This window comes from Oryctolagus cuniculus, chromosome 2, assembly GCF_964237555.1.
Source record: "Oryctolagus cuniculus chromosome 2, mOryCun1.1, whole genome shotgun sequence".
NCBI lineage: Eukaryota > Metazoa > Chordata > Mammalia > Lagomorpha > Leporidae > Oryctolagus > Oryctolagus cuniculus.
The window spans coordinates 47839960-47866974 of NC_091433.1; the positions used below are offsets into that span (position 1 = coordinate 47839960).

Below are 27015 nucleotides of genomic sequence, written 5' to 3' on the forward strand. Positions count from 1 at the left end.
GGTACATCACATACAGAAAATGACCACTCAACAAGCTTCCAGAGAATAACAAGTTGCTCTTGAAAAAAATTACCAGCCAGGGGCCGGCACTGCGGCCTCGTGGGTAAAGCCGCTGCTTGCAGTGCTGGCGTCCATATGGGCGCCGGTGTGGGAGACCCAGAAGAAGCTCCTGGCTTCGGATCTGCACAGCTCTGGCAGTTGCAGCCAACTGGGGAGTGAACCAGCGGATGGAAGACCTTTCTCTCTGTCTCTATCTGCCCCTGCCTTTCAAATAAATAAAAAAAATACTAAAAAATAAAAAGAAAAAATTATCAGCCACAGCTGGCATTGTAGTATAACAACCTAAGCTGCCACCCGCAATGCCAGCATCTCATCTGGGTGCCAGTTCAAGTCCTGGCTGCTCACTTCCCATCCAACTCCCTGCTAATGAGCCTGGGAAAGCAGTGGAAGACGGTCTAAGAACTTGGGTCCCTGCACCCACAGGGGAGACCTGGATGAAGCTCCTGGCTCTGGCATGGCCCCGACCCAGCTGTTGTGGCCATTTGTGGAGTGAACCAATGGATGGAAGCTCTCTCTCTGTAACTCTGCCTTTCAAATAAATAAATCTAAAAAAAAAAAAAAAAAATTACCAACTACTATTTAACTCTTAAAATGTTTTATAAGTGTCCTCACTTGTTCAAATCAAGGAAAAAATATTTAAAAGACAGGCCTTTAAAAAGTAATGAGTTACTGGCAAATATGAGGCTGATTTTAGACTAAATGAAAATGCTACACAGAAAAGAAAGCAGCGCCCACAACCCACCTACCAGTTCCACTCCAGTGTCTACTCAGTGTTATGGCGCATCTTCTCATCCGGGAAAAAAAGCATCAACCCCCAAGTGTTCAGACTAAAAATTACTTTTCTGTATAAGTTATTCAAGACTTAAATGTTAAGCAACAAAACCCAAAGAGAAAAATTCAGTATGAACATCTTATTTTCAAATAGGAAAAAAGTCCTATTATTAAAAATCCTTATTATGGGTACACCAAACATGTACCAAGTTTAATCCTCGCTTGAGTTAAAACAAAAGCAAAGCAATTCACACTGCGTTCACAAGTTTCTTACTGCAAAGAAACCACGAGGGCGGGATGAATGGAAGAAAGGAGGCATTCGCTGGTACTTACCCCAGCCCCAAAGCCAGCACGTGGGAAAGGAAGAGAGACGGGATGAAGACCTTCAGGAACTCTGCAGAGAAAATGCCCCCTTTCTTCATGGCGCCGCTTTTCCTCATGCTTAAAGACACAGAACGTTTCGGGTGCCGGAAGTGGAACTCCCTGAGAAGGAAAACCAGAGCTGGTGTCACAATCGCATCTGCTGATGCCACGGGGATGACCAGGCCCACTGCCACCAGGCGTGTGAAACAGAACCCCGGCACCCACGGAGAAGGCACGTGGAGAACTCACTTGGGTGGAATGTTTTCAGGTCTACTGGACCAATCCGATACCCAGTCTGCACTCTTCTTCAAAGCCTCTACTTCCTTCTCTCCTTCCACAACTTCTTCTTCTGACTGTAAACAAGAAAGCAAAACCAACTGCTCATTCAAAGACGTAGCTGGCAAACAATAGACTGAACTCACATAGCTGTGCACCGGTAATTTATCTGTAATATGCTACTTTTTTTTCTTTTAACAAAAGGCTGACAGAATGATCTAAGATTAGAGTATTCAGTATCTTTAAAGAACTCAAGGGGCTGGGACTGGCATTGTGGTGCAGCAGGTAAAACTACCACGTGCGACACTGGCATCCTAGCACTGGCTCAAGTCCACTGTTCTTGAGAACCAGCTCCCTGCTAATGCGCCTGGGAAGCAGCAGCAGATGGTCTAAGTGCCTGGGCCCCTGCCATCCACACGGCTGACTGGGATGAAGCTCCTTGGCTTCGGTTTGGCTCTGCTCTGGCCACTGCCGCCATTTGGGGAGTGAACCAGTGGATGGAAGACCTCTCTCTCCTTCTCTCCCTCTGACTTTCAAGTAAAAAATAAGATAAATCTTAGGGAAAAAAAGTAGTTAAGACATGCAGAGCCTGACACATCCACATGATACTTTTTCCACAGGAGCCGGCCACTACACACAGTCCCTTCCAGCACAGAAACCCCAGGGGAAGCCCTGTGTTCGTGGGTGACTCTTGTGAGTGCCATTCTTAGCTAGTTCTGCTGAACTTGGCAGATTCCACACCGTGACACAATGTAGCATTTACGGGTGAGCTTTTTCCATTGGGCATTGAGATTACTCAGAATCATGAGTTGGCTCTTTGAAGTGAGACTGAAATCATCCTAACTCACAAACAATGAAACGGCACAGTTTACTTGCAGATTGGCTGTGCACACAGAGGCTCTGACTGTGAACACACTGCAGGGCCTTTCAGTTTACAGCTTCTCCACTGGCCTCACTTGTCTCTTTAAAACTGCTCAAAGATTTAGGTTCAGATCCTTGAACAAGTTAATACTACCTATTTTCCAATAGGAAAATAAGCTAAGATTTTATGCTCTCAAAAATTTTTTGCTCAGAGGATACAATTTTTCTCTCAGTTGAGTAAAACAACATTATCTTTGGATTAGTATTAAATACAAAAAACGCCAGGTAAGTTTCTAGCCGAATTTTAATGCTAACTTTAAAAATAACAGTTCTGTGCATTCCTCACTTACTCCTGCTCTGTGCTTTCCTTTTATTAATCACAAATTTGCTACTTTTAGCTTTTAAATTGCCTCCCAGTGCTTGGAATTGCAGAGTATGAAAAGAAAAAAATCATATTATCTAGTTATCTAAGATTCTTGGTTTTAACTAAATCAATAACCTTCTCTCTACATCCATCAATATCTGTTCAGAGAAGATTCTGATCAATTTAGCCTGGTGTCATGTGAAGTCCCTCATCTCCTAATCACTTAAGTTTTCTCTCTTTGGTCTGTTGTAAGCTTTCCTAGGTGTCTAAAGGTGGATATTCAGCTCCATGGACAGAGAGACCAGCTTCCTAACAGAGGAACAAGGAGGACATCATCTTTCAATGACACCCAACAGCCAGCCAGCCTGTCTGGCCACACACAGAGCAAAAATATCTTCAATGTCCATATTCTGCTACAAAACCTAGACCCTCAAAGACTATCATCCTGTAAGCCCAGCTGGAGAGACCTCTGTCCTAAATGCATCGCCTCAGGCGTCTCCCTACTGCACTCGCCAGGGATTTTCTGTTCATTCTCAGGATCCTGTCAGCTCTCAATCCCCTTCTGTGGCCTAGTTTAGTAGAAGGAACAGGGGCCACAGACGCAGACGGGCCCACTTCTGGTCTGCTTCTAGCTCTACCCTGCTCTGTGGTTGTAGATACGGAACTTATTAGGACAAAGCTTCGTTTCTCCCATTTTTTGTGGGAATAATATCATCTCTTTCGCTGCACTGAGGACATTAAAAGTGAGAACGATCTTTCAAAAATAAATTCAGCACCTAGTAAATTTAGCACTGAGAACATATCTGGTAAGTGTTAGTGTCACTGCTTCCTCCTCCTAGAAGAGCTTGAAAATGCCAACTATTCTATTCCATACAGACATCTGAAAACTTTCAACAGAACAAGTACAGTAACAGTCCTTTGGTGCTGGTGTTGTGGTATTGCAGGCAAGGCTGCCACTTGCAATGCTGGCCATATCAGAGTGCTGGTTCAAGTGCCAGCTGCTCCACTTCTGATCCAGCTCCCTGCTAATGTGCCTGAGAAGGCAGCAGATAATGGCCCAAGTACTTGGACCAGCACTGCTACCCACCTTCTCTCTGTCACTGTGCCTTTCAAGTAAATAAGACTTAAAAAAAAAAAAAAAAGTAACAGTCCTTTGTTGCTTTTAACTGCTTCCTCATTCTAAACTTTGTCATTAATGGAAAAAACCCATTCTCCCAAATCCTAATAAATTTTTAAATAATTTCAATTTACAATAAAAAGCAGTGCAAAGGTTTTTTGTTTTTGTTTTTGTTTTTGTTTTTTAGTTTAAATTCATTATACCTACTGCTATATAAAGTCTGCCACAACAGACATGTTTTCTTCTAGGAGGTACATTGCTTTCTTCAAAACTCCACCCTGTCCAAAGTGGCTGATTTGACCATCAATACAGGTCACCCCCTGCATGAGAATGGCCAGTGTGCCTTTGCACTAATTTCTGCAGACACTGCACATGGCACAGGGGCCAAAAGTCTTCTTTTTCTCTCCTGAGTTTCCAAAATTTCTTTGGAACTTTGGAGTGGATGCACTCACTTCTAGGTTGCCACATAAATTCAATGATCACTCAGCCTAACTGCATATCTGCCATCCCAGGAGCTGGATCGCACTTTATCAAAGTGTCCCATGGTGCTATCAGGCATGTGGCCGAGGAGAGGAGTGGGGCTAAGGTCAAAGGAACCTGGGAAACATCTAATTGAGCCACTATCTTCACTTGTAGGAACTGTCAGAGTCACTACTGCATGTGTTTGGATGGGCAGTCCAGGGGCTATGTTATTTCCCAATTATTTTTTGACTTTGGAACTCACCTATGTGGGATTTCCCATGAAACAAATTTCCCTCAGAAAATATTTTAGAAAACAACAATCTAGACTTTCACTTTGTACAAAAGGTGGTATGAACTGATGATATTTTCAAGAAAGACTACCACAAAGAATTCATTTCCTTTCTCTCTTGAATTCCTGAGGACACCTTGTGCCACTGAGACTTTCTGTACTTTTGTAGCTCAGGTACTTGGCCACCTGACACACACGAGCAACTCAATAATTCCAGTGAGATCATCTTACTATATGACAACCCTAGGTTATATGCTTCTTTACAATATGAAGCTCATCATAAAATAAATTTGTATTCATGCCACAGATTTCCTAGGTTTCAAAGAACAGTAAAAATAGAGCATAGTCAAGGGCCAGTGCTGTGGTACAGTGGGCTTAACCACGGCCTGCAAAGCCAGCACCGTACCAGTTCAAGTTCCAGCAGCTCCATTTCCAATCCAGCTCCCTGTTACTGTGCCTGAGAAAGCACAAAGAATGGCCAAAGTATTTTGGCTTCTGCTATGCATGTGGGAGACCCAGATGGGGTTCTGGGCTCCTGGCTTTGGGCTGGCCCAGCCCTGGCCATTGCAAGTCATTTGGGAAGTGAACCAGCGGGATGGAAGATTTCTCTCTCTGTTTCAGTAACTCAGTCTCTCTGTAACATTTCAAATCTCTGTAATATTTCAAATAAACAAATGAATCTTTTTTTAAAAAAAAGCACAAAATATGGAGAAACTTCTAAGATTAAAAACACACACGCACACACACTGTCTGGGGATCAGTGCTGTGGCATAGCGAGCAAAGCTGGACCTGCAGTGCTGGCCCATAAGGGCGCCACTTAGAGTCCTGGCTGCTCCACTTCAGATTCAGCTCTCTGCTGATGGCCTGGGAAAGCAGCTGAGGATGGCCCAAGCACTTGGGCCTCTGCATCCACGTAGGAAACAGACTGACGCTCCTGGCTCCTGGCTTTAGCCTAGGCCAGCCCTGGCTGTTGCAGCCACTTGGGAAGCAAAGCAGCAGATGGAAGATCTCTCCCTGTCACTCTCCCGCTCTGTCTGTAATTTTGACTTTCAAATAAATCTTTAAAATAAATAAATAATTTTAAAAAAGGAAAAATACTGGTTGGATCCAAGATAACATGCCAAGTATTTCTAGCATAAAGGGACCTAGCACACTACACACTGAGAATACCACAAAACGTTTTTATTACAACTGTTTTAAACATTCACTGAATATTTTTCAAGCACCTTAACACAGAAGAAGAATGGCTCCTGTACTCTAAAAACAATTTCAGGTGATATGACACATTAATAAAGTTGAAGATTTTATTCTAAATCATTAGCAATAATTATATACTTATATTTCAGGTTTTACACCATAAGCCTTTATAAGATTTTAATATTATAGCCATCTATAAATTCAACAGTATCAACTCCTAACAAACTACATTTACCTTCTCCAACCTAAGTAGGCCTGCATAATTTAGATGGGTTTTACTTCGAGCTGTCGAAATTCATCTCAAAAATCACTGCTTTGATTTTAGACACAGAAAATGTTTTCACACCTAGTTCGAACACAACCTTCATTTTCCTTGATTCCGTGACTCAATAAGGTGTCGGTTTCAGTTTTCCCATTTAGGAGCTAGCCTGGAATATTGGAATGATACATTCTAGACCAAACTTTTCCAATTCTTTTAAGGGAAAGAGCCCAAATCCTTAGTTGTAATGGAGTGTATCAAGGACTACATCATCCTAAATAAATTCCAAAATCAGGACGTGAATAACTCAAAACAACTTTAAACTATCTTAAAGAGCCCTCTCATTCTGTGATATACTTAGTAAAACACACTTAGAGGATTTATATCATCTTCCTAGTTATCTACTATAAATCAGAACCACCCCCATACCACACATGCGTGTGCATACCTGAGAGCTATGGTCCCTGCTCGTGTGCATTTCCACATCAAACATGATCTGCCCATCTTCTTGCGGGGAAGGGCTAAAACATAAAGAATTTAGGCACTCATTTTAATTTTCACTTTGTCAAATGAATTAGCCTCTACAGGAAATGAGAAAATGTAAGGTGTCAGGATGGCTCTGACAAGGCAGCAAATCAGAAAGGAAATCACAACCCCGTACAAGAAAGGTTTAGGAGGCATTAAGTGGCTATTAAGGCAGAACACCCTCATTCCGAAGCGGTCAGGACTCTGGTGGTGGTGAATTCATTCACAGTGATAAATCTGCAAAGGAAATGCAAGGATTACCTAAAGCCAAGACTGTCAGATTTTCTTCTCTTTCCTCTTTTCCCCAATAAAGGTAAATGATCTGCCAATTCAGAAACCTACTTTGGGATTCTTTTCCCAAAGCTGCCCAGCAGCTACAGATATCTGGGGAAATGAGCCAATGAATGGGAGGCCTCCCCCACCCCCGCTCTGTCTCACACTCTGCCTCTCAAACAAATCACAGCAGTTTTCAAGACTCTTTTGGGGGGTGGGGTGTGTTTAAGGTTGAAGCTGCTTCCATCATACTATGAGGACTGCTGAGTGTACAGGGGAATTTTCCAAAGGTTACGTGATGCATGACATCCTGATAGAGAGAGAACACCAGCTTTTTTCTATTAAGTCAAATATTCAAGAGATTTGCAAAAATAAAACAATGTCACTATTCTAATTTTTTGGTTATCTGAAATTGCTATTTCTCATTTAAAAAGGGTTTACAGGCAGGCAATTGGCCCAGCAGTGAAGCTGCTGGTTCAAACACCTGCATCCGACACACCAGCGTGCCTGGGCTGCACGTCCACGTCTGGATCCTGACTCCAACTTCCTGCTAGTGCAGACCCTTGAAGCAGCGGTGATGGCTCAAGTAATTAGGCTCCTGCCACCACACTGGAGATCTGGACTGAGGCCATGCAGGTATTTGGGGACTGAACCAGTGGATGGGAGATTTCTCTTTCTCTCCCACCCCACAATCTCTCAAGAAAACTAAATAATAAAAATAAAAACAATACAATAAATATGTAGTGATTACTTCTTAATTGGCTTTATGTTTAAAAATAATCAAAAGGAGTTACTTATATTAAAATGCAATGAGTTTATTATTTTTGAGTAAATACATGTTTCAAATTATTTTAATTCCTAATGTATCAAAATACTTAACTCACAAAGAAAAGAACTTTGGGTTCCCTACCAATGTTTGAGTGTAACGGGTTACGAGGGCACAGAGGTTGAGAAGCACTGTGTATTTATTGTGGAAAGAGCGGCTCTATGGGGAAGGTGTTTAGCACACGGCTTCAGCTGCTGCTTAGGATGCCCACCTCCCAGGCTGCAGTGCCTGGGGTGGAGCCCAGCTCCTCCCCCTTCAATGCAGTTTCCTAGTGCACAACCTGAGAGGCAGTAAATGATGACTCAAATACTCGAGTCCCTGCCACCCACACGGGAGACCTAGACAGAGCTCTTGGTTCTTGGTTTTGGCCTGGTCTCACCTCAGCTGTTGTGGGTATTTGGGAGTGAACCAGCAGATGGAAAATATCTCTGCTTTTCAAATAAAATTTTAAAAATTAAACAAAAATTTTTAATGTACTACTTATTTTATTTCAGAGTGAATTATTTAAGTTTACATATTTATATAAAACCTTTCTGATACTATAAAATGTACTAGAACTACAAAAATTTACAGGTAAGTTCTTGAACAAAAACACATGATCACAAACAGTGCTTTATACAATAGATGACTACAATGTGCTATGTCTGATTTTTAGCTTTATCAATGATTCCTTGTGTAACCACAGCAACTCATTGGATCCTTCACCACACAAAGAAACCTCTCTTCCCAAATCTAAGATAACAGAGAGATGAAAAACACAGGGGGCTTATCTTGCTCAAATAAATAGATAAGAATTATTAAAGTTCTCAAGAGCAGGGTCAGCACTGTGGCGTAGTGGGTAAAGCCACCACCTGTAACGCCAGCATCCCATATATGCACCAGTTTGAGTCCTGGCTGCTCCATTTCCAATCCAGCTATCTGCTATGGCCTGGGAAAGCAGTGGAGGATGGCCCAAGTCCTTGGGCCCCTGCACCCACGTGGGAGACCTGGAAGAAGCACCAGGTGCCTGGCTTTGGATTGGCCCAGATCCAGCCATTGTGGCCATTTGGGGAGTGAACCGGAGGATAAAAGACTCTCTTTCTCTCTAACTAGCTCGCTCGCTCTCACTCTCGCCCTCTCCCTCCCACCTCTGCCTCCGCCTCTCTATAATTCTGCCTTTCAAATAAATAAATCTTAAAAAAAGAAAAAAAAAAAAAAAGGTTCCCAAGAGCATGTCAGCGTGTATGAATGTTAACATACGGAGATGCTGCTGAGACAGACTCAAAACAAAGATCACCAGAGATTAACCAGACTGACAGCCCAAGAGTCGTTGACTAGTATACTTCACAAACAACTTTCTTAAATGGGGATAGTAAAGGGAAAAAGCTGGTTCTGTATCAAACATATTTCATGTATTTTCCCATGTTTCTCTTGAACTAGGAACATCAGGTTATAGCCAAGAACCAACAAACAAGGTATTCCTGTTATCCTCGGTTGATGGTCACTGTGCTCATCTCACTCCTGGGCTCACAGCGAAGCATCATGTGGTGTCAGGGGCCAGCCCTACATGGCTGTGACCAGGTCAAGGCTGTCAGAGCGACAAAGCTGAGGCACTGCTCCATTTCTAGACTGGCAAAAATCTCACACAGAAAAACACCAACCTCGGCCGGCGCCGCGGCTCACTAGGCTAATCCTCCGCCTTGCGGCGCCGGTACACTGGGTTCTAGTCCCGGTCGGGGCGCCGGATTCTGTCCCGGTTGCCCCTCTTCCAGGCCAGCTCTCTGTTGTGGCCAGGGAGTGCAGTGGAGGATGGCCCAGGTGCTTGGGCCCTGCACCCCATGGGAGACCAGGAAAAGCACCTGGCTCCTGGCTCCTGCCATCGGATCAGCGCGGTGCGCCGGCCGCAGCGCGCCGGCCACGGCGGCCATTGGAGGGTGAACCAACGGCAAAGGAAGACCTTTCTCTCTGTCTCTCTCACTGTCCACTCTGCCTGTCAAAAAAAAAAACACCAACCTCTTCACAGTAAACTGTTTACTACTCCTTTGGAATGCACTAGAGCTTCAACCCTGGCTCATATCAGGATCAGCTGGGAAGCTCTGAAAATAGTCTGACGTCTGTGCCTGCTTCTGTCAACTGAATGAGACACTTCAGGGATGCACACGGGTATCTTTAAAAGCTTCTTGGGTGAATCTAGTGTGCAGTTAAGGTTGAGAACCCCCTACAACAGGGTGAAATACAAAGCAAACATTGAGGGGGGTTATCTTCTAATGACCACTGCAGCGATAAAAATATATCTGTGTAATCATTTTTAAATTGGAAATACACAAAAGTCAGCTCCGGGGCTTCTATTCAACAATCCTAAAATTTTTACACCTGCAAGAAGCAAGCACTTCCCAGCACTCCAGATACAAGGACACATGGCAATTCAAAGCGCATGCATTTTGAGAACACTTCTAAATGGGAAAGTGTGCTGGCCAGATGTCCCTGGAGAGATTGCTGGACTAAAGCGCTAGGCCTCCTCCGAAAGCTCCCCAGGAAACAGAGCCTGAAGACAGGGAAGTGTGCAGCTGCCAGGCCTCTTTTCACACATTCACAAACCTAAACTCAAACTTGACCATGAGAAGGTGAACTCACGTTCAATCACTTGTATAACTGTAACCATAAATGAAAGAGGATGACAGTCGGGGGGACAGGTGGCTCGCTCTCTGCTCAACGGCAGCACCACGTGAACAGGTGTTAATGGACACATCTACCAATGGCAAGGCTCGTGCACCTGAAGGTGTAATAAGAGCCTTATAAACAGGCCATGGCAAGCAGAAAACTTCAGAAAGCCAAACACCCTCTCAGCAAGTTCCATAAAGCAAATCTAACACAAAGCTTCACTCTCAAAGACACACTAGTGCTTGGTTACTGGAATCAATGGCAAGCTGTTCAGAAAAGGACCATCTGCTCCGGTTCTGCTTATGACAAGAGCCAGGTAGCAGAGAAAGAAGTCAGGGATGGCACGGGGGTGGTGCGGTGCCATCGGCCAACAAACCTTCCTTGGTAATGTTAACAGTGCAGTGTCATGGTACCAAAAATTTTTAAATGTCATTTAAAATACCTAGTCTTTCTGAAAAGAAGAAAAGATTTTGCTGAAAAATGACTTTCATTCTTGTGCATACATCTGTCTATACCCTTAACTCTTTCACCATAAGCAGTGGAATTAGTTTCCCTCTTGAGTCAAATATAGAAAAATGAGGCCTAAAATAAAGCTTTGGCATCTGAGGAAACAGAATGGCCTTCAAGAACACCACCTTTATAGACCATGGTTGGTGCTCCCACTGTGAATACTGCTACAGCATGACTCAACTTTACTGTGTGTCTACTACATACCAGCACTATCATCAAAGGTATGAAGAGGAAGCATGAACCCTGCCTTCCGAGGCCTTACCATCCATAAGGGAAAACAGATCCAGAGGTCACTGTAATTCAAGGAAGAATGCGATTTGGGAAAAGAAAGCAAGAGAGATCAATTCTATAATTTAATAGCCAATGAATTTTAAACTGATAAATAGGGGCCAGCGTTGTGGCACAGCAAGTAAAGCCACTGCCGGCAACACCAGCATCCCACATGGGTGCCAGTTCTTAGCCTAGCTGCTCCATTTCCAATCCAGCTTATGTCCTGGGAAAGCAGTAGAAAATGTCCTGAGTTCTTGGGCCCTGCACCCATGCGAGAGACCAAGAGGCAGCTCCTGGCTCTGGTCCAGCCCTGGTGTAGCTTTGGTCTGTCATGTGCAGTATGGTGAACTCAGCCCTAGCTGTTGTGGCCATTTGGGGAGTAAACCAGTGGATGAAGATCTCTCTCTCTCTATCTCTGTTAACTGTGTCTTTCGAATACATTTTAAAAAATAAACCTTTTGGCTGGCACTGCGGCTCACTAGGCTAATCCTCCGCCTTGCGGCGCCGGCACACCCGGTTCTAGTCCTGGTCGGGGCGCCGGGTTCTGTCCCGGTTGCCCCTCTTCCAGGCCAGCTCTCTGCTGTGGCCAGGGAGTGCAGTGGAGGATGGCCCAAGTGCTTGGGCCCTGCACCCCATGGGAGACCAGGAGAAGCACCTGGCTCCTGCCATCGGATCAGCGCGGTGCGCCGGCCGCAGCGCGCCAGCCGCGGCGGCCATTGGAGGGTGAACCAACGGCAAAAGGAAGACCTTTCTCTCTGTCTCTCTCTCTCACTGTCCACTCTGCCTGTCAAAACAAACAAACAAACAAACAAACAAAAAACAACCCTTTTAAAAAATAATAATAAATGATGAATATCCAAAAATCACAAAATCTGATTAAGAAAAACAAGTTAATCTAGGGGACACAACAGTGGGCATGAAATTTCCTGCTAGTCAGCTGTCTGGTTTAAACACACAGGCTATAATCAGTCAGGAGGCGAATTTTGTCAAGTGAGGACTTCAAGCTAACTGAGTTTCTTCTCATCCGAGTTAGCTTTATACCTTCTGTTCTTGAGTTCCATGGAAACCTGGCTCTCGCTCACCTGTCGCAGTGGGAGCTGCCTCTGGAGCTGCTCTGTCCCGATTCATGCTGCGCATCCAACAGAATCTTCTCCATGTCTCCATTGTGGATGGAGGACGAGGAAGGCACGTGCTCCAGGCCCCCGTTTTTCCCATTGCCATTATCATTGCCATTGCTGCTGTTCATTGGTAGCTCCACCCAGGAACCTGTGGGACAAGTCAGATAACTGAAGTGAACCACAGCGGAACCGAAATCTGTCATGTGCACACAGATGTGAATATGGTGAACTCAGATAAAAAGTCTGACTCCTTCCAACCAAAGGCAAAAGTATTCCGAAGGAAATAAACAAGAAGCAATTAAGTCTAAAATCCATATTGTTTTATTCTTGAAGTAGTAGCTCATGTAGTCAGAATGAAACTGGAAGTCTAAAACTATTATCTTAGAAAACACATCTTTCAGCCAATTTTCTCTCTGGTTAAAGCTTAGTTCATATATAGTCAACACTTTACTGAACATCTTGAGGTTGCTTTTTCTAAAAAAAAAAAAAAATAGTTATTTTATTACCAGACAGGCTACTTACCTTTATTGGGATAGTTTTTTACACACATTCTATAGTTAACCTCAGATATCTGTACCTGCTCTACAAAATAAACACAACTTAGAAAAAACAAAGTTCAGCCAAATAGGCTAACAAATACATCCTAATTAGCACAAATTAGAAGTTCCAGAGAAGGAACCTAAATACAATCACAAAAATGCCAATTTGTGTACAAATTTATCTGGAGCATGAAATTAATGCAGCTGGTCCTTAAAATCAGGTGGTGATGCTAAAAATTCTAGGAAAAACTTTAGCTCTAGCCCACAAATTAGCTTCTTCCTTTCCTTTAGCCTTCACCCTTTCTCCTTTTTTACACACTTAACATACCTTGTAAACTTATCTCTTCTTTCTCTCCCACGGGTTCCTACTTTGTAGAGTTTTCATTAAGCCTTGTCGGTTTGCAGGTGACACGATCGTACTTCAACTTAGGCTGACACAAAAGTTTTCTTGGGTGAGCATGCAAAGGGGGCGGAGCCACAGAAAAAGGGGATGTGGCACTGGTGAGGTGCATAGCTTAAAAATAACTATTGGCCCAGTGAGTTTGCTGAACACATTAGGGTGCTTTAATTAATTAATTTATTTTTTTGACAGGCAGAGTGGACAGTGAGAGAGAGAGAGAGACAGAGAGAAAGGTCTTCCTTTACCATTGGTTCACCCTCCAATAAGAATTTATTTACTTATTTGAGAGGTAGAGTTATAGACAGAGAGAGGGGGAGACAGAGAAAAAGGTCTTCCATTTGGTTCACTCCTTAAATGGACACAACGGTTGGAGCTGTGCAGAACTGTAGCCAGGAGCTTCTGGGTCCCCCATGCAGGTGCAGGGGTCCAAGCACTTGGGCCATCTACTGCTTTCCCAGGCCATAAGCAGAAAGCTGGATCAGAAGAGGAACAGCCAGGACACGAACTGCTGGTCATATGGGATGCTAGTGCCACAAGTGGAGGCTTAGCCTACTCCTAATTTCTTTTAAAATTATTTTTATTTCTTATTGTAAAACAGATAAAGAAAGTAAGTTCCCATGTGCTGGTTCACTCCCCTAAATGCTTGCCATGCCTGGAACTAGACCTAGCAGAAGCCAGAGGACAGGAACTCAACCTAGGCCCCCACATGAGTGGCAGGGACTAAACCAATTGAGCCATCACTGCTGCCGGCCACACGTCAGAGGGAAGCTGGAGTTGAGAACCAGACTGAACACCAAACCCAGGTACTCTAAAATGGGACATAGCCAAATGGCTGCCCGTGCTTTTTTTAGTAAGAACTGTAACAGTACCCCAAAAAAGAGATAGCAGTACCTTTTTTCATACATTTCCTTTTTGTTCAGAAAAACATAAGCAAGCAGGTTGGCAGGGCCATTCCCCTAAATTCCCAGCAGAAGCATCAGAGTAATCTCCATCCGTAAATCGGAATCTTCATCAAAGCCAGCGCTCACTCTAAATGCACTCCAAATGAGTGAACTCACCACTCTCCTCCCATGCAGGGAATCGCTCAGGCAGCCTTGGCTGGGAACGAGACTCTGCCACTTGCTATCTGCATGACCTTCTGAGTTTAGTTTCCTTATTGGTAAAACAGAGTACAGGACCTCCCCTACTGTGAGGACTCAAGCCAGTGACAGGCGGCACCCAGCACACGGGATGCTCAGTTACACGCTAGTGAGAGGTTCCTACTTGTCAAGGATGTACTTAAAACCATGATTGTTAAATCAAGTCATCCCTTCCTCTACTTAAGGCAGCACCAATGGCTGTGGGCCTCCTAATCACCACCCACTCATACAACACAGCTGAATGACACCTCCATGGCTCACTCCATGTACATGCGAACGGGGCGCAGACTGGAGAGAATCCAAAATGGGTTAACAAATCCAACTCACAAAGCTAAGGCAGATCTGACACTGAAAATGACAAATTTTTTTTAAAGATTTGTTTATTTATTTGAAAGGCAAAGTTACAGAGAGAAGGAGAGACAGAAAGAGATCTTCCATCTGTTGGTTCACTCCCCAGATGGCTGCAATGGCCAGTGCTGGGCCAGGCCAAAGGCAAGAGCCAGGCGCTTCTTCCAGGTCTCCCTTGTGAGTAGCAGGAGCCCAAGCACTTGGGCCATCTTCTGCTGCTTTTTCCAGACCATCAACAGAGAACTGGATTCAAAGTGAAGCAGCTGGGACATGAACCAGCACCCATATGGAATGTTGGCATGACAGGCAGTGGTCTTAACCCACTGTGCCATAAAAGCAGGTCCTTAAATTAAATATATATATATATATATATATATATTATTTTATTTGTTTGAAAGGCAGAAAGAAGGAGGGAGAGAAACAAGTCTTCCATGCTGTGGTTCACTCCCCAAAAGGCCGCAATAGCCACGGCTGGGCCAGGTAGAAGCCAGGAGCCTGGCACTCCACCCAGGTCTTCTACACGGGTGACAGGGACTCAAGTACTTGGGCCAAGTTTTGCTGCTTTCTCAGGCACGTTAGCAGAGAGCTAGATGAGAAGCCGAGCAGCCGGAACTCAAGCGCTCTGCTATGGGATTCCAGTGTCCTAAGCACAGCTATCCTGCTGCGCCACAACACTGCCCCTCGAGATGACTGAATATTTAGAGTGCCTCTGAAGTATAAGTACACCGAAAGTATCTCTCCATCTACAGCTCTGCAAAATATTTCAAGAGGGTAGGAGGAGGGGGGAGAACACAGTATACAATAAGCGTCCTTTCTACCACCGTTTCTGGGATTCACAAACTTCTTTTAAAATTTATTCATTTATTTTCATTTTTTGAAAAGCAGAGAATCCTACAGAGACAGAGACACAGATGGAGAGAGACCTTCCATCTGCTGTTTTACCCCTCAAATGCCCACAAAATTTTAAAAATATTTTCTGGCACTCACTGGCATTGTGGCCCAGTGGGTTAAGCCACCATCTGTGACCCTGGCATCCATACTGGAACATCTGTTTGAGTCCCAAATGCTCCGCTTCCAATCCAGCTCTCTGATCATGTGCCTGGGAAAGCCCCTGCCACCCACGTGGAAGACTCAAGAGAAGGTTCCTGGCTCCTGGCTTCAGCCTGGCCCTGGTTGGTGGTGGCCATTTGGGGAGTGAACCAGCAGATGAAAAATCTGTCTGCTTTCTTTCTTATATATATATTTGTATTATATATATAATGATATAATATGTATATCATATACTATATATATATACACATATATTTACAGATTTATTTATTTTTATTTGAAAGAATGAGAGATACAGAGAGAGATTTTCCATCTGCAGGTTCACTCCCCAGATGGCTACAGCAGCTGGGGCTGCACCAGGCCAAAGCCAGGAGCCAGGAGCTTCCTCAGATCTCCCATGGGAATGCAGGGGCCCAAGTACTTGGACCATCTTCTACTGCTTTCCCAGGAGATTAGCAGGGAGCTGGATCAGAAGTGGAATATCTGGGAGTTGAACCAGTATGCTTATGGGATGCTGGCATTGCAGGCGGTAGCTTAATCTGCTATGCCACAATGTGGGCTCCACTTTGCCTTTCAAAAAAATAAACAAATATTTTTAAAAAACACCGGGAACTCCATCCCAGTCTCTCATGTGAGCGCAGGGGCCCAAGTGGTTGGGCCACTGTCCACTGCTTTCCCAGGTGCCTTAGCAGGGAGCTGGATCAGAAGTGGAGCAAACAGGACTTGAATGGGTGCTGGCCACAGATAACTTTCAACGTCAATACATACTAACATTTATTCTTTTGAACAACTGCATTGCATCTCATCATTTATAAACTATACTTAAACTGTTATCCCGAATTCTTCTTTCTAATATTCTGTCATTATAGTCAGGGCTTCAGAGGGCATTCTGGAGGATAATTTGGCAATATTGTCTTTATCTTTAGAGTGAAACACTGAAAAACAAATGTGTCTTTCTCAATAGATGAACTACACATGCCTTTTCCCTTCATCTAGTTCATTCATGATTTACAGCCTCCGAATTCTGTAAGCTTCCCACTAGCAATCCTCACAGAGTCCCTTTTAACTTGGAAAAGAAACAAGGCAAGATATGAGGACTGTGCTGTCCAAGCAATACAAGTAAAAAGCAACCTCAAAGTGAATTCTCTTCCTAAGAATCAGCTTAAGAACCCAAAGCTGGAAGCCTTCTCTATTATTTTAAAAGACTATTTACAAACGGCAAGGTGTTCCTTTAAGCCAGTTTATACATACACTCAATTACATGGGATAGTTTCTAGTTTAAGTCTTTGATCAGGTAAAGGCTGGTCCAATAACTGTGGGTTACATTCATTACTGTACACTGTACGCTCTTTACAGTTTTATAATTGCCAATTCAATTATCTTTCAATAATGGGAGTAGGGAAGCTGAGAGTCAAGGAGAATGAGAAAAAAAAAACACTTTTCACATTTTTGTCCCATTTTTGAGGCCCTAAATGTCACTCACCCTAACCAGGGGATGGCATTACGTTTACATTCTTCAGTCAAAGCCTTTCGATTGTCTGTCTCAAGTACCTGATGCTGGAATCCAGACCAGAACAATCGTCACCGGCATTTGGGTACAAGTTAGTCTTTTTTGTACATGTGGTTTCTTACTTATTCCAAACACTATTATGAGGCAGGGACGGTCCATGTGCCACAGCCTCAACAGCCCTCTTGGCATACTGGAGAAGCAAATACACTGTGGTTGAAGGAGTTCAAAAAGAAAGACAAAGTCTGTGGGGCAGGCATTTGGCACAGCAGTGAGACACTGCCCGCATCCCGTATCACAGTGCCTGGGTTAGCGTCCTGGCTCCACTCCTGATTCCAGCGTCCTGCTAATGCGCACGCTGCAGGCAGCAGGTGATGGCTCAAGTGCTGGGTGCCTGCCCCGTGTGGGAGATCCAGATCGAGTTCTAGCTCCTGGCCCTTGCCTGGCCCAGCCCTGCTGTTGCAGGCATTTGAGGAATAACCAGAAGATGGGTATGTCTGTCTCTCTCCATTTCAAATAAATTAATTTTTTTAAAAAAGTTGTAATTCCCACATTAAACCACAAGAACTACACTGCTTCTATGATTTTCCTTATACTGAGTTTTATGACAAACTTTTATTCAGATATTCTTAAGGAACATGATAGTTTTTTTTAAAGCATAAAACTAAGAACCAGAAAATATTTTTTTATCTTGAGAAAGAGTTTGGATATTTGTGCCCTAATTTGTTATGAAAACACAGTTGCCCTAGAATGAATGATAAATTAAAAAAAAAAAAACCTTTCAGAGAAAGGCTTTACTATTTAAGTATTTCAATAAATTGCCATTAAACTCTGCTTTGACCCCTAGACCAAAGATAAAATCCTAACCAGAGATAATCACGATGAGTTTCATCTCCTGTTTTCACAGTCGTGCTTTACCCAACAGAGTACTCCAACTTATCAGCAATTCATAGTATTAAATGTCTGAATAAGTTGTTTTGCCAGATGCCCAAAAATCACTTGAAGGAATCAATAAGGCTTCTTGTTTTGTTCAGTCCAGTGTTGTGTAACGAGGGAGAAAAAAAGGATCAGAGGAAGAAGCAAGAGAGGAGTAATTTAGTATGGTATTATCTGAAAGTTTTGCAGTAACTTAAAAAGCTCACATTACCCCCAAATAAAACACTTTCTACCTAGTGGATTCCCCAAAGCAACATCTGGTATCACCTGCAGGCGGGGTGTTCTTCCACTTCTCTAACAGCTAATGTAAACGTAGCAGGAACTGATTGGCCAGACATCAAACACCAAGATAAACAATCATATACAGCTCAACCCTCCCTCTTGCTTTATGGTAAAGGGTCACAGGAACATTAAAACTCCTTTGGACTCTGGGAAATCACGTACACATACTAAACACATTTCTTACGCATATGAAAACAGCACAATTAAGAAACAGAATACTATAAAGATAGGCAGCCACCGATGTACATTCGACAGAAAAACATGCTGAGGGTAAGAAGCACCCGTGATCAGGGACTTGGGACCCCAGGGAAGGTCCCGGATGGGGCACCCGAGGAGCTGAAGGGGGGTCCTCAGCTCTAGGTCCGGCCAGCTGTCAACCTGAACGAGCCCCCTCACTCTAAACCCCGTTTCTATCCCCAGATCCACGCTTCCAAGCATGTATGCCAAAACGTGACCAACAAGTAAGATCTAAAGACTTCCACTACTCCTAACTTACTGCAGGGGAAACAGCAGAGATCTTACATTCTAGAACATTCCATACACACTTACAAGTTTAAAAACAGTCAACACTGAGAATTAGTCCATCAACGACCGACCACCTGCCACAGGCAGAGAAAGCATCTAAAAATACCCAGCTTTCATGCCCACTCTTCAGGGGACAGGGACTCTCTTCCCTAAAATAACGTTCTGGCCACGCTGGGAGCGCTTTCCTCTTAGGAAAGAGACGGTGTGACCTTTAAGCATCCAAATGGTTGTTAAGCGACTCGGTCTGGCCATATGCTGGCTGCCTCCACCACCTCTTTCCTAAGAGCAAATTACAGAAAAAGGTTAGGCAAGAACCTCGGAGCTCTCACCACCACTGGCAAGATGTCTGAGCCCCAGGCTGTCAGAAGTACCCGGGGTCCGTCCTAGCGCCACCCTGCCACTGTCAACCACCCGTGTGCCTGTGATGGGTGTTTTAAATCCCATGTGTGAATACCCATCGCCCCAGACTCCGCGTGGGCTGGAAGTGGGGCTCATCTTAAAACAGGTTTACTGTGCACGCTACTGCATCGTTGAAAAAGACTTGAGCAACTTTGCAAATCTCACAAAGCAGCAGCAAAGAAAAAGAAATGAAAGGCACAGGCTGTGCACCCCCACACGTGATTCGAGTCACCACGAAATTGCCAAATGGGTTTCCCCGACCGGCATGTGGCAACAAAGGATCGCAACCGAGGGCTGCCGGGCCCCGCCCGGGCAAGCCCGGCCCGCGGGGCACGCTCGGCAGGGGCCCCACGGCACACCTGCTCCCCGACACGTCCTCGGCCGCCCCTCCCCTGCCCTCCCGCGCCGCGCGTCCATCCCCCGGCGTCCCCGCCGCACGTCCCCATCCCTGCCCACGTCCCCTTCGCGGCCCGCTCCGCCCACCTTTCCGCCCCGCTCCCCAGGGCCCGCCCCCTCCCTGCCCCGATTGGCTCTGCTTCAGGGGCCTACAGGTGGGATCTGCCCTGCCCCAGGGGCAGTCTGGCGCGCGATCCCCTTTTCTCCCCACCCTCCTCCCCTCCCGGAGAGCGACCACAATTGGCACCCAGTCCAAGACCCCAGGAGGGAGCGGAGACTAGCCAAGAGGAAGACTGAAGCGCCTCCTCCTGACAGGTGACGGGAGCTGTCAGTCAGCAGAACATCCTCGGGCTTGACCAATGGGCTGCCTTCTCCTCCCGCCCCCCGCGCGGCGCTGGTGGCGGCGGCCGGAGCAGCTCCTCCTCCCCCATCCCCTTCAGCGAACCCGTCGGCGAGCACTCACTGTTGAGGCCGGTCGGTGGGGGCAGATGCTGGTCACCGTCCTCGCAGTTGTTGTTGTTGTTGTGCAGGGGCGGCGGCGGCTCGACTAAATGAGACGACATGGTCGGGCGTCTGGAAGAGCTGCGGCCGCACCAGGACCGTCTCCGGTTCTCGGGCAGCAACACAACAAGCTGAGTCCCCCGCCCCCTTTTCTGCGCCTGCGCAGTCCCTCCCCTGTAGCTGACGTCAGGGTCCGCCCAAGCCACGTGATGACAACACAACAAGCGGCGGGGCTGGGCGGGGCAGGGGCGTTCCTGTGCGGGCCCGGACGTGCGGGCGCGGGAGTCACGCTGACGCGCGGGAGGGTTGAATTCCTTCTTGTAATTTGGAGTGAGTGATGCAGATGGCACTGGGAGAGAGGATGGGCGAGCAGTGCAATGCAGGTGTCTTCGCGAGCAGAACTCCTCCCACACCTACACCGCGCTCGTTGTTTCTGTCAGTCTCCGAGCATTTAATTTTTAAAATACCTGTAAGGACTCACTGCGGCACAGGAAGCCGAAAGCCTGATGGGACATCAGCATTCCAAGCAGGGCACAATATAGGGCTATCTTTTGGTTATTACAGGATTCGTAACACTCCATCATGGTTAAAAAAAATCCCTTCAGGAAAACACAGTGAAGAAAATAATCGCCGCATTCCCCACGCGGCTGTTTCCGGGCCACCACGTGGGAAGCCACGTGTCTGGTATGTGGGTGGCACTAAATTCCTTTGTTCCTAAACAGCCCGTCTACTTCGCTCTCTTGTCTCCAGAGGCCCGGTCCCCTGGTGTCCTTGGGCTGGCTGACCTGTTGCCTGCGGTGGCATTTGTGACTTGTCTTTCGTGTTGCTTCGCTCTGCAGATGTTTTAATTGCTCCTGTATTGTTTTCATGTCATGTCCCCCTGGCTCAAACCAAGATTAGGAATCCACTCCTCCTGCCCTTGTAACTTTTTCTAATTCCCTTATAGCCTTAATTTTATATTTAGGCCCCAGTCCACCTAAAATTCAATTTTCACATGTTATTTAACTTCAATTCTTCCCAATTTTGTAACCAATTGACCCAACAATATTTACTGATTTTTAAGTCCTCCCTTCAACCCTGATTTGAAATTGCATGGTCTAAATGCCCACAGAAACAAGTCTGTCTCAGGGCTGGTTACTAGAGAGCCTCTCTTCATTTGTCTTTTGAAAATGACTGATTACCCTTCAGATGAACTGAAAAAATGGGCTTGCCAAATATTGACCATGTGTTGGCGATTACTGAAGCTAGGTAATACATGAATATTAAACTCTTCTTCCAGTGTTTTCATTTATTTGAAAAACTTTGTACTTAAACATTTTTTAAAGGATTAGTAGGTCAAATCCTATTGCAAATAAATTTTTATATAGATTTATTTGTTTCTTTGGAAGGCGGAGTGACAGAGAAGGGGGAAAAGGGGAGATAGAGTGAGCGAGTGAGAGAGAGAGAGAGAGAAATCTTTCTTCTGTTAGTTCACTCCCCAGATGGCCTCAATGGCCAGGTCTGCACCAGGCCTAAGACAAGAGCCAAGTATTTTATAGTTGGGCCATCCTCAGCTCCTTTCTCAAGCATATTAGCAGGGAGCTGTTTTGGAAGCCAGAGCAGCTGGGACTCAAACACTGTCCCACAATGTTGGTTCCCTCTTGCAAATTCTTTTAAGATTTTTGTCAGGGGGCCGGTGCTATGGCGCAGTAGGTTAATCCTCCACCTGCGGTGCCAGCATCCCATATGGGCACTGGTTCCAGTTCCGGCTGCTCCTCTTCCACTCCAGCTCTCTGCTGTGGTTTGGGAAGGCAGTAGAAGATGGCTCGAGTCTGTGGACCCCTACACCCATATGGGAGACCTGGAGGAAGCTCCTGGCTCCTGGCTTCAGATCAGTGCAGCTCCACCGTTGCGGCCATTTGGGGAGTGAACCAGCAGACGGAAGACCTTTCTCTCTGTCTCTCCCTCTCATTGTTTGTAACTCTGCCTCTCAAATAAATAAATAAATAATATAGTAATTGAGGGGACCATGGACATATTTGCAAAAGTGTCTTCCCAGAGCAGACTGTCATATATCTTTGTGTTCTGTTTTCCTTTCAGGCACTTCTTCAAAAGATTTAAACATCTCATAATATTTTTTGAGCTTTGTTATAATCCTTTGCTAGTTTTATAAAAACTAATTACAATATTTTCTTTTCTCCAGGCTTAAGTAGATGAAATTGAAATTACTTTTTTTTTAAGATTTATTTATTTGTTTGAAAGGCAGAGTTACAGAGAAGCAGAGACAGAGAGACAGAGAGTGGTCTTCCATCCACTGGTTTATTCCCGAGATGGCCACAACGGCTGGAGCTGCGCCGATCCAAAGCCAGGAGACAGGCACTTCATCCTGGCCTCCCATGTTAATGCAGGGGCCCAAGCACTTGGGCCATCTTTTTCTGCTTTTCTCAGGCCATTTAGCAGGCAGCTGGATCAGAAGTGGAGCAGCCAGGATGGTGGTATTTCAGGCGGAAATTTAACCTGCTACTCCATGACGCCAGTCCCATGAGATTCCTTTTTTTTTAAAAAAGGAATTTATTTATTTGAGTAGTAGAGTTATAGGCAGAGAGAGGGAGAAACAGAGGGAAAGATCTTCCATCTGCTGGTTCACTCCCCAAATGTCTGTAATGGCTGGAGCTGGGCCGATCTGAAGCCAAGAGCTAGGATCTTCTTCCAGGTCTCCCACGTGGGTGCAGGGGCCCAAGCATTTGGGCCATCTTGCACTGTTGCTCTCCCAGGCCATAAGCAGAGAGGTGGTTCTGAAAAGAAGCAGAGGGAACAAGAACCAGTGCCCATATAGGATGCCAGCACCACAGGAAGAAGCTTAGCCTACTACGCCACAGCACCAGCCCAAACTCTCTCTCTCCATTTCTTTCTCTCTCTCTCTCTTTTCTTTCTTTCTTTCTTTCTTTCTTTCTTTCTTTCTTTCTTTCTTTCTTTTTCTTTTTCTTTCTTTCTTTCTTTCTTTCTTTCTTTCTTTCTTTCTTTCTTTCTTTCTTTCTTTCCTTCTTTCCTTCTTTCCTTCTTTCCTTCCTTTTTTTCTTTCCTTCTTTCTTTCTTTCCTTCTCTTTCTTTCTTTCTTAAGATTTTTCTTTATTTATTTGAAAGTCAGAGTTAGAGAGAGAAGGAGAGGCAGAGAGAGAGAGAGAGAGGTCTTCCATCTGCTGGGTCACTCCCCAATTGGCCACAATGGCCCGAGCTGCGCCAATCTGAAGCCAGGAGCCAGGAGCTTCCTGCAGGTCTCCCACGTGGGAGCAGGGGCCCAAGCACCCCGGAAGTGGAGCAGCCAAGTCTCGAACCGGCGCCCCTATGGGATGCCGGCACTTCAGGCCAGGGCGTTAACCCGCTGCGCCATAGCGCCGGCCCCTGGATTTACTTTGTGGATTTGTTTTTTAAATATAGAAGAAAGAGGAGTTACAAACTGAAAGAACACCACTGGCTTTTGTGTTTACTTACATAGTTATTGTCATCAGAGTTCTATATTTCCTGATAAAGCTTTGAGTTACTAATATTTTCTCATTTTCGATCTGAAATACTCCTGTAGGGTTTTTGCATGACCTCCATCAGCCTTTGTCTATCTGGGAATGTCTTAATTTCACCTTTAATTTTGAAGGATACTTTTGTTGACTATAGTACCCTTCATTGCAGTTTCTCCCCTTCAGCACTGCAGCGTGTCATCCCACTGTCAATCTGTATATGTGGTTTCTGATGGGAAATCAGTTACTATCTTACTGAGGACTTTTTGTGTAGGAGTCACTTCTTTCTTGCTGCTTTCTAGATTCCCTTTCTGTCCTTGGCTTTTGACAATTTGATTACAAGGTCTCAGTGTGGATTTTTTTGTATTTATTCTTTTTAGAGTTCATTGAGCTTCTTGGATGTATAAATTGGTACCTTTTAGCATATTTGGGAACTTTTTAAAACCATTTTGTCTTTAAGTAGTTTCTGGAACTCCAATCATACGTATGTTGGCATGCTTGATGGTTATCCTTAAATTTTCTGAAGGCCTATTTTTCTTTTTTCTCCTTACACTGGATGATTGTTATAGGGGAAAAGGGCCCCTGAGGCAGGCTTATAGAAGAGTGGACTTTGGATGAATTCTGGGAGAATTCCACCCCTCTAGGGAAAAACAACATGTAAGAAAACACAATTCAGAACAGACTAGAGGAGGAGGAGGGGCGATGTGACGATTAGGGTATGAGGTGTGGGAAAATATTAACCAACTACGACCCTTCCCACTACCGGTCCCTCCCTGGCTCCTGAATACAGGTGGGTGATCTTATTGACCCCTCCCATGCTCATGGACAGATGCAGGAGAGCCAATCTAAATACGACCCCTACCGCTTGTACCAGGTGAGGGGCCAATACATCACAGAAAATGACAAAGAACAAACATGAAGAACAGTCCCATGAGGACACCAGCTTCCCAGCCCTGGGCCCCTCCCTGCATGCCCCACAGAGGGAAGCTTTGCCACCTCTTGCAAGTAAACTTGCTTTCATTCTTGCACTGTTTCAGACTACTCTCCTTATTCTTATACTGAGCAACACGTCCGTGGACCAGGTGAGACTGCTCTCCTCGCAAGCAGACACAGTAATTTCAGTTGATCAATCTTCATATTTGCTGTTTATTCCTCCTGTGGAAATCATCAACTATTAAGCTTTTCCCTTCAGTTACTCCACTTTTCAGCTCTACAGTTTGGTTCCTTTTTGTAATTTCTATCCCTTTAAAGATATTCTCTATTTGTCAAGACAGTATTCTTTTCTTTAGCTTTTTGAGCATGCACTATTTAAATGATTTAAAGTCTGTCTAGTAAGTCTAATGTCTCTACTTCCTCATTTTTTATTAATAACACACCTAATTACAAGTGATTCTCCTGTTTTTAATCTCTAATTCTAAATCAGGAGAGATAGTGCAAACTTAAATAGTTAGTGGGAAGTATTATAGTAGAGGAAGTTGAAGAGTGACTACTGTGAGGCACTCTTAGCCAATGACCAAATAAACATATCTGCAAGATAGGTCAACCCTTGGCTGCCAGTAGAACGCAGAAGACAAGAGGAGGAGAGGGAGGCGGGTGGAGGAAAAGGGGAGAGAACTTTCTACTTCCTTAGACTCATGGGGACCCTGGGGTGTCACTCAAGCACATCCTAACTACTTTGCTGTCTGCTCCATAAGGTAACAACCATACTACCTGATCGGTGAATCATTCTGGGCATTACTTAGCAAACTGTTGAGCAACAAGAGTTTGATCTAGACTTGGGCTGATAAACTTGCCTTGTGGCAAACTCAAATTATGGTGCTTCATTTTCCTAACTCTGCTGGGAGATTCACAGAATAAAGCAGTAATACATTTCAGTCCCCAAAGGGATATCTATTCTCCTTAAAAAGTGGCTCATAGTTACATGACTTGACAGAACATTTAATATTTTGTCAGTAGTGAATTCCACCAAATATTTAAGGAAATTTCAATGTTCATTTCATATTCATATTCATTTTATGAGGCCAGCATTATACTAACAGTATTACAAGACAAGGAAAGTACCGATTAGGATTTCTCCTGAACATCGATGCAAAAATACTCAAAATATGAAGGGTCTTCAAAAAGCTCATGGAAAATATTATTTTAAAAGAACTACACATAGATTCAGAAAATTTGTCAAACTTTTGAAAGGAGTGAGTGAGCTCTCTCTTCCATCCACTGGTTCACTCCCCCAAATGCCTGCAACATCTAGGGCTGGGCCAGGCCGAAGCCAAGTAGCCTGAACTCCACCCAGGTCTTCCAAGTGAATGGCAAGCTCAACCAGGATCACGTTAGTAGGAAGCTGGGTTGGAGGCAGAGTAGCCAGGACTCCAACCAGGCACTGATTGATGCAGAAGTACCAGGTGGCAGCTTAACCTTCTGTGCCACTGTGCCCACCCCAGTGAAGTTAAATTTTTTAATACAATTTTTCATGAATTTTTGAAGTATCCTCATACTAGCAAAAGAATCCAGCAACAGTCCAGGAATACAAGACTAGGTCAACATTTGGAAACTGATATACTCTATCACAGCTGCATTATAAAGAAAATGACACATTTCAATAGTTGCAAAAAAACAACAAAATCTAACATCCATTTATGATGAATAACCCTCAGAAAAGCAAACCATGTCTGATAAGGCATCACCAAATATCCTAGAACATACTCCGTGGTAAAAGAAATGTTTTTCCCTAATATCATTGACAAAGCAATGATGTGTCTGAGCATCAAACTAGGGTTTATCTAGTGCAACAGGACAAAATGAATGAATGAATGTGAATTTCTGGCCCAACAGTTAAGATGCTAGTTGGGATGATTGCATTCAATATTGGAATGCCTGGGTTTGGGTTCCGGCTCTGCTCCTTAGTCAGCTTCCTACTAATGCACACCCTGGGAGACAAAAGAGATGGCTCAATTTGCGGGGCCCTTGCTGCCCACATGGGGGACCTGGATTGAACTGGCTCCCCTGACCCAAGGCCATTGCTGGCATTTGGGCAGTGAGCCAGAGAATGGAAACTTGTACACACTCTGCCTCTCAAATAAAAATTACAGTAGTAAAAGGCAGTGAAAGGGAAAAATAGAAAGACTGGAAATATAATCAGCAAAAATGTTTACCTACATAAAATACTTTAAAAAATCTACTTAGGTTAACTTAGCAATGTGTCAATACAGAAACTCATATATTAAAACCAATTGTATTTCTGTACATCAGTGAACAATTTGAAATAGAAATTTGAAAAATAACATTTACAGTCACACACAGAAAATAAAGTACTAGCAATAC

The 27015-nt window shown here is 44.6% G+C and overlaps 1 protein-coding gene across 2 annotated transcripts in view; it reads right to left on the reverse strand.

Moving 5' to 3' along the window:
- The window catches only part of BNIP3L (BCL2 interacting protein 3 like), a 24390-nt gene extending 3969 nt beyond the window's left edge, over nucleotides 1-20421 (reverse strand). Inside the window, exons 1-5 of one of the 2 annotated variants that reach the window (XM_002709456.5) lie at nucleotides 20166-20421; nucleotides 12146-12329; nucleotides 6468-6540; nucleotides 1444-1547; nucleotides 1165-1314 (exon numbers count right to left, since the gene is read on the reverse strand). In XM_002709456.5, coding sequence (XP_002709502.1) covers nucleotides 1165-1314; nucleotides 1444-1547; nucleotides 6468-6540; nucleotides 12146-12329; nucleotides 20166-20265 — 611 coding nt within the window. In that variant the 5' untranslated portion in view covers nucleotides 20266-20421. Of the gene's footprint in view, nucleotides 1-1164; nucleotides 1315-1443; nucleotides 1548-6467; nucleotides 6541-12145; nucleotides 12330-13048; nucleotides 13198-20165 lie in introns of those variants that run through there. The other variant, XM_008249373.4, reaches the window with a different exon arrangement.
- Between the last annotated feature and the right edge of the window lie 6594 nt (nucleotides 20422-27015).